At 35.8% G+C, this 18,820-nt stretch overlaps 1 protein-coding gene across 2 annotated transcripts in view; it reads right to left on the bottom strand.

The window, feature by feature from the left end:
* TTK (TTK protein kinase) overlaps nucleotides 1-16,958 on the bottom strand; it is a 36,437-nt gene extending 19,479 nt beyond the window's left edge. For both annotated transcript variants that reach the window (XM_045543931.1, XM_045543932.1), the window contains exons 1-11: nucleotides 16,853-16,958; nucleotides 15,531-15,671; nucleotides 12,795-13,017; nucleotides 12,339-12,445; nucleotides 10,348-10,491; nucleotides 9,743-9,857; nucleotides 9,490-9,562; nucleotides 9,296-9,390; nucleotides 7,562-7,649; nucleotides 6,325-6,448; nucleotides 1,885-2,033 (exon numbers count right to left, since the gene is read on the bottom strand). In XM_045543931.1, the coding sequence (XP_045399887.1) occupies nucleotides 1,885-2,033; nucleotides 6,325-6,448; nucleotides 7,562-7,649; nucleotides 9,296-9,390; nucleotides 9,490-9,562; nucleotides 9,743-9,857; nucleotides 10,348-10,491; nucleotides 12,339-12,445; nucleotides 12,795-13,017; nucleotides 15,531-15,669 (1,257 nt within the window). In that variant the 5' untranslated portion in view covers nucleotides 15,670-15,671; nucleotides 16,853-16,958. The remainder of the gene's footprint in view (nucleotides 1-1,884; nucleotides 2,034-6,324; nucleotides 6,449-7,561; nucleotides 7,650-9,295; nucleotides 9,391-9,489; nucleotides 9,563-9,742; nucleotides 9,858-10,347; nucleotides 10,492-12,338; nucleotides 12,446-12,794; nucleotides 13,018-15,530; nucleotides 15,672-16,852) is intronic.
* Nucleotides 16,959-18,820: the final 1,862 nt, after the last annotated feature.

The following is an 18,820-nucleotide window of genomic DNA, read 5'->3' as shown; positions in this document are numbered from 1 at the left end:
TATGATAACTCTGTGTTTAAACTTTTAAGGAACTGCCAGAATGTTTTCCAAAGTGACTGCACCATTTTACATTCCCACCAGCAATGTATGAGGGGTCCAAAATTCTCCATATCCTCATCAGCACTTGTTATCGTCTCTTTTCAGTTATAGCCATCCTAGTGGGTGCAAAGTGGTATTTAGCTTTGGTTTTGATTTGCATTTCCCTAATGATCCACAAATGCTTTTGAATTTCCTTACCATCCTGTTAGCTTACAAGTTCCAAAATGAAAAAAAGAGGAGATGCTTGTTTAATATGATCCAAGATTCAACCTGTCAGGATCCTCATCATCTAACATTTGTTATCTACACCTACTACTTAAATCAGTGGTCCAGGAATCTGGGGAAGGGGTGTTCCCAAGACCCTTTCAGGGGGTCTGAGAGGTCAAAAGTATTTTCATGGTAATACTAAGACAGTATGTACCTGTCTCATTTTTATTTTCTCAATGAGTTCATATTGGCGTTTCCAGAGACTATATCTGTGGTACCTAATCTCCGGGCTGCAGCCCAGTACTGGTCTGTGGCCTGTTAGGAACGGGGCACACATCACCACCATAGCTCTGCCTCCCCCTACCCACCATCTGTGGAAAACCTGTCTTTGCCTTCCATTAAACCAGTCCCTGGTACCAAAAAGGTTGGGGACCACTGCTGTATGACGTGATAATGAAACAGATTGAATACAAAAGCAAATACAAGAATCTGGTCTTTTGTTAAGCCAACCATTAAAGACATTTGCAAAAACTATAAAACAATGCCACTCTTCTTACTATAATTATTTTGTTTCAGAAAATACTTATTTTTCATAAAAATGTATTATATTCACAAGTTTATAATTATTTTTAATAAATCAATATTTTAAAATTTTATTTTACTTTCTAATATAGTAAATAGAGATAACTATAACCCACATAAGCAACAGCTCTTTAGGTGAGTTGATAATTAAGAGTGTAAAGAAGTCCCAAGATCAAAATGTTTGAGAAGCACTGAATTAGAATCTAAGGCCTTTACTGTCTTCACTATAAGGCACTGAAAAGAAATGGTGAGGAAAGTATTACCATCAACTGTAAGTATGGCTCTCCAATAGTCCACTAGGTCGTTCCTTCTGAAATAGCAACTGGGCATTATCATTCACCATATTACAAATTGGGGAACCTGTGGCCTCAAGGCCACATGTGCCCCTCCAGATCCCCAGGTGTGGCCTCTCGACCAAATCCAAATTTCACAGAACAAATCCCTTTATTCTGTAAAATTTGGATTCAGTCAAGAGGATGCATCCAAGGATCCAGAAGGCTCCAAGTGGCCCCAAGTCCACAGGTTCCCCACCATTTTTCTATTTTTATCTATGAGTATGACCATAGGAAATTGTTAAATGTTTCGGACAGCATTGCATTAGTTCAGGGATCAACATATAGTTTTCTGTAAAGGACCAGATAGTAAACATTTTAAGCTTTGCAGGCAAAGTGGTCTCTAATGCAACTGCTTAACTCTGCTGTTACAGTGCAAAAGCAGCCATAGATATTAAATGAATGGGTGTGGCTATATTCCAACAAATCTTTATTTACACAATCAGGCTGGGAACTAGATTTGACCCATAGGCTGTAGTTTGCCAACTTCTTCGCCAGTCTATCGGCAATCTACAAAACTTCAAAAACAGAAAAGAATTTAGCCTGACATTTACCCTCACTGAACCAATGACTGTTAGTGATAGGGGGAAAAAAAGCCTTTACATAAATTATTCCACTAACTACAGTATATAAGGATTTAATAAAAGAAAACATTAACATGATCAAACTTCAGAAATGCATTATGAACAATAGCATATTGTACTTTAGTGGAAAAGAAAGTTACCTCTGTATGAACCTTTCGGGCTATCTCCAGAATCTGCCACTGATTTGAAGATGCAGCAGGATTCTGGTTCACACATTCTGACTTTCTCTTAGATTGCCATTGTTTTTGGTTACCTTCTGGAACCTTTGATTCTTGGTGCTCTTTAGTTTCTGAAAATGTATTTGTTGTTGAGGCCATTAAAAAGAGTATTTGACAATAATAAAACTAAGCCTAAACAATAGAACATGTTATAAACTGTATTAGTATTTTGCTCTTAAAAACAAAACAAAGAAAAAGAGAAACTAAAAGCTATAAGCCAGTTAACAAGTCAATTTGACAAAGTTGCAACATAGCGACCTTCCTAAATTGTTACTCAGAGCTTTATCAGAGACTATTCCAGATTTAAATATTTCTGGTCTTTACCAATAAACAAATAAATAAGTAAAAATTTAAAAACACACGGATAAAAAAGATATAAAGTCTTACTAATAAAGAGAAGCTAATTCACCAATTTTCATAGAACTCTTTAACAGACCTTTTTAACATAAAAATTTTACCTTATAGTACTCTATAATTTACTCTCTCAAAAGTCCGCCACAATTATTTAATATTCTATGAATATCAAAGTTCCATTCTTTTTGTGATAATAGATGCAAAAATCTTAAATAAAATATTAGCAATTGATATATAAGAGATAACAAATTATATCCAAATTTGGTTTATTTCTAAATGCAAAATTTGATTAACATTTGAAAATCAATGTAATTTGCCATAACAGAATAGAGAAGGAAAATATATAATTATATTACATAATGATGCAGAAAAAGCATTTGATAAAATTCAACACCCAAACACCCAGTCACACAAAAAAATATTAGTAATCTAGGTATAAAACAGAACTCAATTTGATAGATTAGCAACAAACCTCTACAACAGTCATCATACTAAGGATAAAATACCAGAAAAAGGAATAAGACAAGAATGCCACCTGTCATCCCCTCCTATTTATCATTATACTGAAGGTCTTAGCAATTATAATAAGGCAAAGAAAATAAATGAAAATTAAAAGAATTAGAACAAAAAAATGCTATACTATTTTCAAACAACATGATTGTATACCTATAAAAATCAAAAGAATCCATAGGAAAACTATTCAAATTATTCAGTGAATTTAGCAATGTCACTGTATCTAAGATGAATAAGTAAAAATCAATTGTATTTTTATATACTAATAAAGTAGAAGATAATTTTTTAAAAGATGCCATTCATTATTATTGTATCAATAAATATCAGATATCCAGGAATAAACCTAGCAAAAGATAGGCAAGATCTCTACACAGAAAATGATTCTCTCCATATTTTCAATCAATGAAAGGATATGCCAGGTTGGTGGACTGGAAAACTTAACTGTAAAGATGTCAGTTTGTCCCAAATTTCTTTATAGGTTCAATTAGATCTCAATCAAAATCTCATTTGTTAAAAGTGGCAACTAAAAAATAGATTCTAGTATTTATATGGAAATCCAAAAGTCCTGGAATAGCCAAAATAGTCTTAAAGAACAAAGTTCGAAGATTTACAGTGACAATCAGTACTTACTGCAGTTATTAAGACAGTATTAGCATAGAGATAGACAAAAATAAATACAGAATGAAGAGGAATGCAAAATCAGATACGACACAGAATCACCTAGTTTACAACAATTCAGTGAAGGAAAAGAGGACTTTTCCAATAAATGATAAGTCAACCATATATTGACATGGGAAAAAAAACGAATCCTGACACTTGATCTTACAAATACATAAATATTAAACTCAGGGTAAATATAAATCTAAATGTGAGGTAAAAATGATAAATCTAAATATATCCACAAAAATATGGCAATATCTTTATGACTTCAGAGTAAAGATTTGTTTAAAAACATAGACAGTACTCACCACAAAGGCAAAGATTGATTGATAAATTAAAATGCATTAAATTTAAGAATTGCTTTTCATCCCAAGTCTTCACCACAAAATGGGAGAAGTTAGTGTACTTGTAATGCATAGATCCAACAAAGGATTTGTATCTAGATCATATAAATACCTCTTAAAAATCAATGGGAAAAAGAAAACCTAATAGAAATATTAGCAAGACTCAAATTAAGTATTCCGCAAAAGGATATCCAAATGGCCAATAAACATAAGAAAAGATGTTCAGTAGCAGATATTAGGGAAATGCAAATTAAAATCACAACAAGACACCACTTAGTGTCAAAATGCCTGAAATTAAAAACCAACAATACAACAATTGGGAAGAATATAGAGCAAGAGCAACATAACTAATGGTCAAGGGTCAGTACAATCACTTTGGAGAACATTTGGCACCATCTACCAAAGCTGAACATAGGTATATGTTCCTGTGACCCAACAATCCCACTCTTAGAATATACTCAATAGAAATGTGTACCTACGTGAGCCAAAAGACATCAAAACAGTCATAGCAGCATTAGTCATTAGACAAAAAACAGTTATCCATGTACATTTGAATAAGCAAATTGTTGTATATTCATACGTTGAAACACTATAATAAAAAATCAACAAACTAGATAACATGGATGAGATCCATAAACAAGGGTGTAACAAGCAGACCTTAGGAATGCACACTGCCTTATTTCACTCTATGATGTTAGAAGTCAGAATAGTGACTACATTTGGAAAGGGAGAGAAATTTGATTGGGAGGGGATCAAGGAGGTTATTGGGATGCTAGTAATGTTCTATTTTTTGATCTAGGTATTGATTACAAGTATAAATTCACTTGTGGTATTTCATTGGGCTGTCATGATTTGGGCAGTTTTCTGACTATATTTCTTACTATATTAATAAAGTATTACTGGTACAGTGTAGATACTCAAGTATTCATTTAAAAACACTAAATTCGTTGTCAAATAAGTACTAATAAGCAAATTTGATAAAGATGATTTTCTCAGTCATACCAGTTTATAGTAGATGCCAAGGAAATGTAAAATGTAAAGTTTCCACCAAATACTAGGAAAAAAAATCTGTTCCCAATTAAAATAATGGTAAAAAAAAGATAAAAGACTATTCTAGAGTGACCAATTGTCCCTGTTTGCCTGAGACTGAGGCTTTCCTGAGACATTAGACTTTTAAGGCTAAAACCAGCAAAATCCTAGGAAAACATTAGGACAAGCCTCGCTTTGTCCAAAGTTCCTCCTCAGTCCTATTGAAAGAAAAAAAATTTAGTACATTTAATCTGGCACCCTTTGTCTGGAAAATGATGATTCTTATGAGGATTCTGTTTAAATATCTTTAATGGTACCCTGCCATCTAAAAAAATTCAAAATTTAAGCCTAACATGCAAAGTTTACCTCGTGTTATTGCCCTGGGTCACAGTATTTTATACTACTTGTCTTACAGTTTTCAGCATAACTAGTCTTATTCCTAAAACATTTTACATTTTATTCTTTTGTCTATGCTATTCCTTCCACCTGAAATACTGTTTTTTTTTTTTTGAAACAGAGTCTCACTCTGTTGCCCAAGCTAGAGTGCCATGGCATCAGCCTAGCTTATGGCAACCTCAAACTCCTGGGCTCAAGCAATCTTTCTGCCTCAGCCTCCCCAGTAGCTGGGACTACAGGCACATGCCACCATGCCTGGCTAACTTTTTTCTATTTTTAGTTGCCTGGCTAGTATTTTTTTTTTTTTTTTTTGGAGAGACGGGCTCTTGCTCTTGCTCAGGATGGTCTCGAACTCCTAACCTCAACCAATCCTCCCACCTCGACCTCCCAGAGTGCTAGAATTACAGACGTGAGCCACCATACCCAGCCCTGAAATACTCTTCTTACTGCTATTTCCCCCATTTAAATCCTAATAGTTCTTCAAATTTCTTCTCCTCCTCCACATAATATTTCCTTATTTCCCCTAAACCAAATTAATTCCTTAAATTTCTCCCTCTTCTGAATTTGCATAGCATTTCATTGATGTGGCTCTCATGACAATCTCTACATTCTACTCAGCATTACATTTACATATCTCTGTATATCTCCTATACTGAATTACAACCTCCTTGGGACCCTGTCTCATTCATTTTTATATCCCTAGAACATTTATGACTATACACATATAGTGGAAAATCAAATGTTTGATAAAAGACGAAAGGGTGAGTTGTCAAATAAAAACAGCTTTTGTGTTCTTTGCAGAAAATATTTATCAAGCTAACTGGGGAAAATCTCAGTTCCATTGTGTTTTCCCTCTACGCTTCCTTTCATGCACCTTTTAGGCAAATAAATTTCCTGTGCTACAGGATTCAATACTTTTCATATACTCTACATAATTGAACTGAAATACAGATAAAGCAACATAGACACAATCTCACATCATAGTTCTTAGGTGGTAGTCTGCTTTCTCAAGCTATAAAGTGGTTTTCTTAATTAAAGAAATAAGTCTACTGATTATCACTCTTACCTTCTAATTTAGTTAAGAAACTTGATACAGTTTTATTTTTCAGGGTTACTGAATCAGTAATAAGTTCAGAATTCTTCTCATCTGACACCAGAGGTTCCTTGGAATGAATATTATTTTGAATAGACTACATGAAAAGAAAAGATATAAATAAAAATAAAGTCCCATAAACAGTAGAGTTGTCATTTGTCTTATTGTTCAATATACTAATAAAGCCTTATCTATGTGAAAAGATGGCTAGCAAAATTATCTATTATAATCACATGTAGACGCACAACTTCCCAGCAAGATTAACTTTCTGAATTATTGATTTAGAGCAATGGGATGGGTCATAACCATAAATTTTGTCAATTTGCTTTCAATGGACTTATTAATCAATTGCTAAAATATATTTCATTTAAAAAGAGAAAAGGTTAATAAGCTTGACTCCAACATAGGATATACCTCATGACAAGAGAAAAAAATTTAAGTATTTTATTACTATGATTGTTATTTTATCATCAAAAATACCAGTATTAGTGACAATTAATTTTTCCATAACCTTAAGGTATTAATAGTAGTAGTTAGTCTAAATCCAGAGAGTAAACTTTTTGACACAATTATGCACTGTTCTCTAAGATAGCCATGATTGGGAAAAATTAGTATTTTAAAGCATACATCATGAAGGAGAGGCATTACTAAAGTATAAAATTGAAAAGACCCACGTCGTGATGCCAGGGGATTAACTCAATTACAGTAAGAATAGTATAACCCCTGAAAAATCACAATGCACCAGGAACTAAAATTATTTCCTTTCTTTGAAGTTCACACAAAGTATCTCTGCCATACCAAGAGGTCAGGATTGATTACTTATGCCCTCACTTTTGCCCCAACATAATTTACTCATTTTTTCAAAGATGCCTTACCAAAATCATATGAGTAAACCTATCAAGAACAAAACCTGGGGGCAACAACTCCCCCAGCTACGTATTCCCAAACCACCAACTAATCTGCTTAAAAACATGCCTAATAAATGCTACTTCACGGTTCTCCTAAGAAATCACTGATCCTTGCTCTAACACCTTAATCTTGGAGAAGTACAGTGTAGGACTTCTATATCACTTCCCATTGGTGGTACCACATTGGGGTATCAGGATCGCTACTGGAAATATATAAACTATGAACTCTTTCTCCAGAAAATGCTCTATGAACCCTAATTCAAGAACCCTTGCTTCCTATAAAGATTTAAAAATTGAAATACCTTTAAATTTCTCAATTCACAGGAATCATTTCCACTTGATTTAGGTCCAGGTAGAATCACATCTCGGCATTCTGATCCAGAGGTCTGTCTTTTACCCATGAAACAAAATAATTTTAATATTTAATTTGAAATCAATATTTTCACTGTATTTTTCATTTTAAAGTTGGCTTTTTAATAACACATACTTTTTTATTGGAAAAATCTCCTAAAAAGACATTTCTAAAAGTGACATAATTTCAATACAAAGGTAACTTAGCTAAAAAATTAGGTGCTGGGCAATGACAAAAGCGATAATGAGATAGGTGATTGCCTGCTTCCTTATTATCTAATAGGTTACAGTTGGAGTTAGGGTAAGAATGCAGAAAAGAAAACGTATGTAAGTGAAACTACATTTCAGATTACAAATAGCTTAAGGATAAGAACCAGAATATAAACTCTTTTGTGGGCTTTCACAACAGGAAAATGGAGTTTTACTGGTTTGGTTTTTATTTTTTTAGAGTGGGCGAAAGTCTCCTTTATTCTTCAGCTAGGTATTTAAAATGGAAATAAGCAAGATGAGGTGATAGTGACAAGATTTTAGAGCTTAACTTTCCAAAATGCTGTTTTTAATATCAATTTTTAGTCAAGGCTGAAATATAATATGAATTTATTCATAGAAGACATCAACTAAAAACAATCATTTGTGTTTCTAAAGTTTACTTGCAAAATGATTCTCTGGAATCGAAGGAGACTTTTCCAAAATAAATAATATTATAAATGGTGGTTAGAGTTAGGAATAGACCAGAAAATATGTCTCCTTTAGCTAAACTAGAATGCTATATTCTCATTTCTTTTTTTTTTTTGAGACACAGTCTCGCTCTGTTGCCCGGGCTAGAGTGAGTGCCGTGGCGTCAGCCTAGCTCACAGCAACCTCAAACTCCTGGGCTTAAGCGATCCTACTGCCTCAGCCTCCCGAGTAGCTGGGACTACAGGCATGCGCCACCATGCCCGGCTAATTTTTTCTATATATGTTTTTTTAGTTGGCCAGATAATTTCTTTCTATTTTTAGTAGAAGCAGGGTCTCACTCTTGCTCAGGCTGGTCTCGAACTCCTGACCTCGAGCAATCCACCCACCTCGGCCTCCCAGAGTGCTAGGATTACAGGCGTGCGCCACCACGCCCGGCCCCTATGTTCTCATTTCTTATAAGAGAATAAACACTCAAATTGAGGGAAGGGGAACACATTGGATGTGATGAACAATATTTCATCTCTATCTAACCTGTCCCACTTGAAGCGCTGGGACTCTGAAGCATGTGATTGAATAATCTTTCCCACTGATAGCTATTCTTTCCCTTGAACTAGCTGGAAAAGGTATTTGTTCCCAGACCTCCTTCCACCCCTGCTATGGAAACTCTCAAAAACACTGGAAAGAGATTCTTACCAGAGAGGCTACCCATAAGCAAGAAATGCCCAAATATCAGGAGTTTTTACCCCACGGATGTTTGCACAGTCTTTTACATTTCATGTTTACTTGATATTTTTTCCAACATGTTTCCTGATTAATGAGTGAAAAAGCAAAACAAAGTCATTTTTTCCACTCATTCCTTTGTTCCTGACAGCATTTAGACTCAGTAACTTCTAAACTGAATAAAAACTTCATCATAATTACTATTACTCAGTAGAAGACTTTGAAACCATTCTGCCATCAATCTTCAAATATCAACAAAAAATTTAAAAAATTAAAACTCAACATACCTTTTTAAAAAACTTGGCACAACTGAACCACCTGTCTTCACATCATAATCTGGGCTATTGAGCAGGTTAATTGGGACTCTTCCAAATGGGCATGACTAAAAATATTTCAAAAGATTAAGTAATCAACTGGGAAATAAACAAAGACTTCACTACCACCACACCACCTTAATCAAAGCAAATTGAAAATAACTTACCTGTTTAGTTTTGTTAGCTTGTTTCAAGGGATTCCGATGACCTATTTCTGCATCTTGTGGGGGCATGTTCTCTCTAAACAGAAAGAAAACACCCCCAATTTTTCAAAGAAAAATAATTTCCACTCTACTGCTAAACCCTGTTACCACATTTACATGAAAATATATATGTAATACATGCAGTTACATGAAAACACATATGTAGATGTATTTATATACATGATGAGCATTTAAAAAACTGTTTCAGTTTCCTTACCCATATAAAAACTTGGCTTTAGTAGCCTGTCCTCTAGAATCGCAACTGATGTTCCTATTCTGCAAATGCCCAGTTGAACTACAGAATGATTCTTGGGGAGTTAATATTGTAGATGCTGTGAAAATTTTGAAACTGATTAAATTTGTGAGGACATAGAAATGCATAAAAAAGGTCATCTGACAAATAAGAATATTTAAAAAGTCAATTCATGGTAAATATTTGTTCCCAAATAAGATATGCAGACATGAAGATGTTATCAAGATAATTTTCTAACTACTTCTTCAAATTCTCTTTAGTTATATAACTGTTTCCCCAGAGTAAAAGTACATTTTCTAGTTCCCTAAAAGCAAAAAGCCATTCTCTTGTTTAGATAGTTGTTTTTAATGTGTTACCAATGACAGTTTGATTAGCCAAAAAAAAAAAAGATAAATTTCAACAGGGTTGTAAAGGCTTTTTACTTCTAAAAGTCTTGCCTCATTTACATCTACAATTTAATCTTAGATTCTGACCATTCTACATAAATATTTTTCTATAAAATATTATGCTGAATCCTTACTTGTGGCACTACCTACCAAAGAAAAGTATTAGCACACATTAATAGTTACCTGATAAATTCTTCTTTTCTTCCTCTGAAAGCAGCTGCTTTTTTTGGAGGTTTAAATTCCGTAGAGCAATTTCCAGCATTTCCAGTGGTACTGCTCCACGTTCTACAGCTTTATGAAGAAGTTGTTTACTTTTTTTGAAATTACCTGACAAAGAAAAATAACTGTCATGTTTATGCAGCAATCTTCACTCCCCAACACAGATACTTATTCATCAGGACCTAGGAAAAAATTTAAAAGACTTGAGCAAAAGTATTACAAGGTTCACACAAACAACTCTCTTCTGATAACAATTCATGTCAAAATAGTTTCCTTGTATAATATGTAATTGACGTAATTATGCATTAATTTGTCACCATTGTCCATTTTCAGAAGTAACAGAAGTGTAATAAAGCCATTACCCCCAAAAAGCAAAATAACTGAGATACTATCATAATTACCTTTCTTACTACTGATAGATTACCAAATTTTCTTTCAACTACAAATTTAACCCTAGTATTTGGTTTATAAATATTAAATATATACACCATATATTCTACAAAATGTGATCAACATTATGGGAGCCATTGAGTTATGCTATGCACTTGGCACTCAGGGTATTTAGACGATTAAGAGAGGACCTCTAGCTTCTGATAGTGTACAAATTTTTTTAAAATATAAATATATTTGATAGTGGTTAAGTCTACATTTATTGAGAGTCATGGTAGAATTTCATGTACTATTTTAGGGCAGCAAAAGAAGAGAAAGGCTTAAATTAGAACTAATAATTAGGAAGCTTATTAATTAAGGTCATAGATCCCTATGAGAATCTGATAAAAACAATGGAATGTCCTCTACTCCTCCAAAGATACACACACACCAGACTATGCATAGGATTTTAAGGATGTTGCCTATTTCCTGACAGGGTATCTATCAATCTTGCTCAAAAATAATTACAATTTTGACTTGAGGCTACTACCACATTACAGTGGTACAGATAAAGTTTATTTCTTTTTTAACGGAGATTTTCAATATTTATGTGTTCTAAATATGTAAAATTTATAATTGCTACTTTTTTTAAGTAGAATGGGAAGACGGAGTCTTAAAGGCCTGGCCAAACTTATTCTAACAAGCAAGAAGGAAGAATTAATTTTTCTAGGCAGAAAGGCATGTATTTTAAAAAGTAAGCTAATGATGCACAGGATAGATTGGATAAGGTGATTTGGATTACTGGGACTCAGATCATCTCAATAGGTAAAAGGTCAGGGTTCTCAAACCACTTCCGAGTTATACAATAATTTTCTCCAACCACAATCCTGGAGAATACGCTCCAGTGACTGAGCCCTGCTTTGGGCACCTCACAGGGATTCTGCCAATACTGAAATATGTTTACCACAGGTGGTAAATGGGATTAGAATTGTAGCAGAAAACACGGCAGAGGGAAAATATGAACACTTAGCCAGAGGTCAGAATGATGCTATATACAAAGGCTCCAGAAAATGAGAAAAAAAGAAAAGACTAAGGAATAGCCAGGCTAAAAACATCTGAGGAAGACTGTCCTGGTCCTATCCAAATGGTCCAGACTATGAAGAACCAAGTGAGCAAGAAAAAAAGCTTCTATAGTAGTTTACCTTTTATTTTAAAGGAGAACTACCAATTAATGCTACAGCTATATTTTAAAATCTATTTTTATTATATGAAACCATAGCATAAGAAAAATTTATCTAAGCTCTAGCTTTAATGTTTTATGTCCTTCATCCTACAAATTCTCAATGAAGAAGCTATTTTCCTTTAGATGTTTCCTGAATCTAACTAATAGCGCAAACACAATGTTCATGCTTATTTCTCTGGATTATGGTTAGATGGCATTTTCCTCCCCTTATATTCTCATTTGACCAACTTTAATGCCTTTTGCCTCAAATTTCCACTTCATATGTATGATTCAATATTAGGATGTAAGTTATAATAGGAAGTTATTTTTTACTTAAAATTTGGATTTGACATTTTCAGATTACCTTGTGACAGTTCAAATTGTGCAAAAGATACATGCACAAAAGCAAATTTCTTGCAGTTTGCTCTGGCCATTTGAAAGTAGTCACGTGCATCATCTGGCTCTTGAATACTGTAATAAAAAATTTCAGTCAAACTTTAAGAAAAAGGACACAGCTAAACCTCTTCCTTCTACTTTCCAAAAGACATGGGATATTGCTGTTTTCCATGTGTAAAATTAAATACTAATAAGTTATTTTTCAAAATCTCTTTAAGCAGTGAAAATATGCAATATTTATGGAAACATTTACATAGTAAAGAGAGTTTACATTAGCCCCTTGTTAATTATAAGCAAAAGTATTTGGTCAAAAAATATTAACTTTCTCAGAAGTAATCCTGACAACATGTTTTCATTTTCCCTCTTTGAAGCAAAGTTACATATAACCTAGTTACTTAAATGTAGTTAAAATACTAATACTTACGCTTTTAATTCAGCAAATCTCACTTGAATTCGAGCAAAACTCTCATTTTGGCCATATTTATCTGGGGGAAGTGCTTCAATTGCTTGACTGTAACGACCAATCAATTTATTTAAAAGAGCATCACTTAGGGGGACACTGTTTTTCTCTAGTTTGAGCAACAAATTCAACCAGTCCTCTGGGTTGTTCGCCATCATCATAATTTGGTTAACAGTTCCTGAGTTATCTGAATAACGGGAACAAAACATATCACAACAGAAGAAAGATATAAAACAAATGCCAAATTCCATTTTCCCTTCAAATTATAGTTAAGTATTTATACTCAATGTATGTAAACTCCTTGTAATACTTTTTTAAAACTTTAACAATTCATATAAAGATAAGCAACTTATTTATAGTATATTTATCTTTTTTGAGGGTAAATTTTATTACAAAAAGCTGTATATTTTGAAGGAAAGAAAAAATTGGGGGATTTTTTTTATAAATAGCCTTTAAAAACTGTATATAGTCTAAGAAAATTTTATGCTATAGCAGCATAATTATAATTTTAGCATCTTATCCAAAGAAAACCTAAGTCTCTCCCACCACTACCTATACCAACTTTCTTAGAAAATTCTCCATCAATGATTCATTCATTAAATATATTGCTCCAGTCCTAACACAACTTTCTTTACAACCTCACCCATCCAACATTATCACCACATACCTCTAACACTTGTAAAACAACCAAACAAAACCAGCTTTACAAAAAATAAGCAACTGATGTGGTCATTTTCTTCACTCTCCAAGTTAGCTACATTTCCTCTGGAGGCCCTACTAATTTCCTGTTCCTACAAAACTATTGCTACCCTGGTCTAGACACAGCATTTATAGGACCTCTTGTGGCTGTCCGTTTCCTGAGAACCCCAACCATAACCTTCACACCGTAACGTACTTTTTACTTTCTTTAGTATTAGTTGTTTTAAAAAGACAACTTGTCTTCTGTTTAGGATGTTTTAGTCATTACTAAGCATTATCAAACTCAGATTTCCCAGAGAAGCTATCATTCCTTCTATCAGCTTCAGTCACCTTCAACAAAGCTTAAATCTTTACTTTTGGAAACAAAATTACTGTTTCTGCTTTCTACTAAAATATAGTACGTTCACACTTTGCTTTCTTACTTTAAACTTAATTTGGTCTGATCTTTACCTAATTTTCTCTACTATTGCTTTATCTCCTATTGCTTTCCTAACAAATTAGTCTGTGAAATGTCTAAAAATCAAATTCTTCCATCTGTGGCTTTGCAGATGTATTCCTCATGTCTCTGAGTACCCCGTTCTTCCTCTGTTCAACACATACAGCATTAGTGTCTTTACTATGCTAGTATTCCTGATGCCCAGCATCCATTACAATGTACCACAGTGAATATATAAATTCTCATCTAGAAAAAAAACTATGGTTTTAATCATCTTTGAACCTTACTCAATACTTAATATAATGTCTTACATCATGATTATCAACATAATGTTAAGTGTTTACAGTTTTGAGTGAGCTAAGGATCAGTGGGATTTAAGCAGGTAGTCATCTCATCTACTTTGCTGTACAAGCTTTGTTAGAGCTAGTCATGATAAAGTATGATGATACTCTATTAAGACTTTGACACCAAAATTATTATTTTCTAGGTTGTTCCAAAGTAAATGTAGTCTGCCACCATAACTAGATCACAGGTTCTTCCATTTATTTTCAATCCCTCATCCATTTAATGGTTAGTACACATATAACAAAATTATCCAAGAGTATTGTTCAAATGACCTCAACCATTTGAAATATAGAAAAGGATCAGGCTTCTGAGCTAATACTTTTCACAAAGCTAGGGTATGAAACTTTGGGCACTTTCACTCATTCATCATCATTCACCAAATATTTAATTGCCAGGCACCATTTTAAGTTCTGTGAATATAACAAAACAGATAAAAACCCTGCCCTAAAGGAGCTCACATTCTAGTGGAGGAGAAAAACAATAAGCAAACACATGAATAAATTATCTATAAAGTGATCAGTACTATGGAGAAAAATAAAACGGAAAGAAAGTAGGGAACACAAACCCACTCCTAGGAGGTCGATATTTTAAACAGGTAAGTTAGGGAAGCCTCTCACTGACATGACATTTAAATAAAGACCTGAAAGAGGTAAGAGTGGGCAGATATTTGAGGAACGGTGTTCAAGGAATATAGCAAGAGTAAAAGTACTGGGGTGTAAACTGGTTTAGCATACGGGTGGGACATTAGGGAAGTCATTGTGGCTGAAACAGAATGTAAGAGAGAAAAGGAAAAAAAGGCCAAAGGAATAATAGCAAGATTCTCCAAATCAAAAATTGAGTATTTGATGTTAAATTTACATATCATTTTATTAAGATTGGTAAGACTTTCTCACTTCAGAGCAAAAAAGGAATGGAATAAACAGTAATCTATTGATGACGAGCACATCAGCAGAAATAGCTGACAATAATGGAAGAGTTAAGACAACTACCTCTAAGCACACTGTAATAAATGATGTTAAGTTTTCTTTTTTAAGTAAGGAGAAAATTGTGGAATATTTTCCACACAAAGGGGTTAGAATATAGTGATTGTGCTATAATGGGTAAACATCAATTACTAAGAAGATTACATTATGTTAACATATAGTGGTTAACATATCTCATTCCTTTATCTTAGTGGACACTCAATAAAGTTATTTTTTTTAAAAAAAGAAAAAACTCACCTGTACTATCAGCAGAGACTTTATTCAAGCTTAGCTCATCAGTAAGGTCTTCATTTTTAAACTTATTCTTAATATCTCTCACTTTGTTCATTATGGAATCAATTGTCAATTCCCTGCCACTTAAATCCTCAGACTCCATTTCTAAGAAAAAGATTGAACCGGTCATAATTTCTATTTTAACTAACATCAAGAGAAAACACACACACACACAAGCCTTTTAGAACCCAGAAGACTAAAGCATTAGTTTTGAGAACACATCTAAATGCAGGTATTATTAGGGTAGTATTAGTGGAGCTATGCACAAAAACAAGGGACACATCTTTGTAATTTGTCCAGCAAAGTTTCACTGTCCAAGTATACCTTTTCTTCCCAATATAACCTCAATGAAGCCACTGCACTACACAAAAATGCTGCCCCCTTTTAAACTTTCAACTTTTCTTCTATCCACTGAATGCCTTTCTTTCACTTTTTCCAAAATTATTTTTCTCTAGGCCATCTGCAAACCTAGTCATTTTTTTTAAAAATATGGAGTGTTTGCTTGGATTCTGGTAGTGACATATAGACATAAGGATCCTTTGGGTAATGAGAATAACCATTCCTTTATTCACCTGCTTTACATAAATAAATCTTCAACGTGCAAGTGCTTTCAAAGCAGAATATGAACATCAATGGCCTTTATTGATAATTGGGATATCAGCAAATTTGTTCTTGTGCATATCTAACATAATCATGATTTGCTACCTTAATTATTCTAATATCAAGAATCTACTGTACTTCTGTATAGTGCTCATCTGCATGGTGGTGGTGTTTAGTCAACAAAGGGTCTGCAGTCTTTCTGTCAATAGCGTCTTTGTGATTCTCAAACATCAACCCACTAACTCAGAGTCACTGATATCAATGCCAACCCCGTCCTCGAGTTTAACAACGAAGGGGGGGCGATAAAATGGGTGGCAAGATGTCACCCCACCTCTTAGGTTTGAAAGCTAACTGTCGTCAGAATGTAACACGGTCACCACCCCCCTCCCAGTTCTAACCCACTAGAAAGGGAAACGATTTCGTGTGCAGGTGCCCCACCGTCCCTTGCCAGCGAGGTACACACCCACTTCTTACTTCCTCAAGAAACGCTCCGCACAACCCCACCCCCTAGACGGGCCCAGGCAGCGAGGCCTCCCTCCCCCCCAGATCATTTAACTGTGCCCTGTGTCGTCTGCTTGGCTCCGAGCCGCCTCCGCCTCGGCCCCAGCCCTTACGGACCCGCGCTGCCGGCGAGTCGACACACCGGCCACCGCCGTTCCTCGGTGCGTCCGCGAGGCACAACTCACCTACAAGAAGCCGAGCTGAGAAGAAAAGATGGAACCCAAACCCCTTTCCGCAAACAGGTTTGAATTTCCCCGCCGCTCTCTCTGCGACCTCCTATTGGTCATTTCTAGTCACGTGGAAGCGTCTGTCGTGATTGGTCCATGGGTATCGAAGCGGGCCCTCCTCCTTTGTCTGCCCTGCGAGCACCGCCCCGGAAAAGCCCTCGGCCCTGACCCCACCCGCGCGAGACCGGCAACGGTGGCGTTCTGGCACTCGGCAGGCATTCCCCGGGCACCTATCAGCCGGCTTTCCTGCACCTTCCAGTTTAACCAGGCCGAATTTTTGCCACTCCCGAGCGAACCCAGCCGAGGAGAGGAAAATAGGGGCGGGGACGGCTGCTCCCAGCGTCAGGACCTGAGACGTGCGCCGTGGGTCGGCCCTTCACCCACCCTGTCTCCCCACTCCTGGTCCCCGCGCTCCTCACTGCCGGGCTTAGCAAGGATGTGGCAAGAAAGGATCTTTCACAACACTACGTTGAGCCCTTCCTCCAGCTCAAAATTCTCGGTGCGTTGTGTCCTTGAGCTTCCACTTAGACCCTTCCACTATCCTTAACCGACTCCCTGCTCTGTCTTCAAGCCAGGACTGTCACCTTTGTCAAATTCTGTACAGGACTCACACAACCCATCGTGAATCCCCTGCCTGAACTCGCCTTCTCAGCAGCCCTTCTCCGAGCCTGTCCCACTTAAGGGCTCAGGTGTCCTCAGGGGAAAAACAACTCCCTAGTAATCTTCGTTGGTGTGAGGCTGTGCAGTTAAGTGGCTTTGTGGTCCAGGGCAAAGGTTTCTCTTCATTTGCTAAACTAGAGGAGATGTCTCTGTTGTGCCAGCATTAGGACAGATTATATGGTAGGACAGATTGGTTAATTTTGTATATATGTAGGAAACTACAGCTGTCACTTGTTAACTCTCAAGCTGTCCTTAGAACCCTCACATTCCCAGCTCTGGATAGCCACCCAGCAAGCATGAGAGCCCTTCATCACATAATGCATCTTTCCATATCTGCTGGCTATGTATTTTTGCTTCAGCAGAATGAAATGATTTGCTATGCCATGGTTGGCTAATCACTGCCTTTGCACCATTGCGTCTAACGCAGCTTTTGCTTGGAGGGAGTTTACTATTCCACCAATTCTTGTTGATATCTTTGGGGCCTAATCTCAAAGCTTACATTTTCCTGAAAATACTGCTGCTGAATAACCTCACCCTAACCTTTCTGTACACTCCCTCCTTTGGTGATCTCCTCCAGTTTTCTGTCTTTAAATACTACCTATGTGTTGATGACTCACAAATTTATATCTCCAGCTGAGCTCTCATAAACTCCGTGCTCAAATATCCATTGCCTACTTAACATCCCCACTTAAATGTCTCATAGGCCTCCTAAATTCAAGTGTACAAAACCAAGCCTCTAATCTTCCCAAACCTGCTTCTTAAAAATCTGTAAGACAGTTTTCATTGTTCCAGTTTTTTGAGGCCCAAAACCTTTGTGTCATTCCTAAACCCATATGCAGTTCATAAGCAGGTTGAGTCGGGTCTAACACAAAATATTCCTGGATTCCTAGCACTTCTCCCCACTTCCATTGCTACCAGTTTAGTCCAAGGCACCTTCATGGTTTACCTGATGCTACCTGCAGTAGCCTCCTGGCTGGTCTCCCTGCTTCTGCTCTTGCCTCACCTCAAATTATTCTCCAGCATATCAAAGTAATCTCAAATCACATCATGTCACTCCTTTGCACAAAACCCTTCAGTGCTCCCTGTCTACCTCAGAATAAAACCAAAATGTCTCTGCTGTGGAGTTGTGCTGTTCAATACCAGCTGTTAGCCACCAGTGGCTATTGAACACTTGAATGTGTCTAGTGTAACTGAAGAACTGAATTTTTAAACTAGTTAAATTACATCTAGATTTAAATTTTAAAATTAAAAAATTGATACTTAGTG

This window comes from Lemur catta, chromosome 2 (genome assembly GCF_020740605.2).
Source record: "Lemur catta isolate mLemCat1 chromosome 2, mLemCat1.pri, whole genome shotgun sequence".
NCBI classification, from domain to species: Eukaryota; Metazoa; Chordata; class Mammalia; order Primates; family Lemuridae; genus Lemur; species Lemur catta.
Note: the sequence above shows the minus strand (reverse complement) of the source record. Positions and strands in the feature narration are given on the sequence as shown.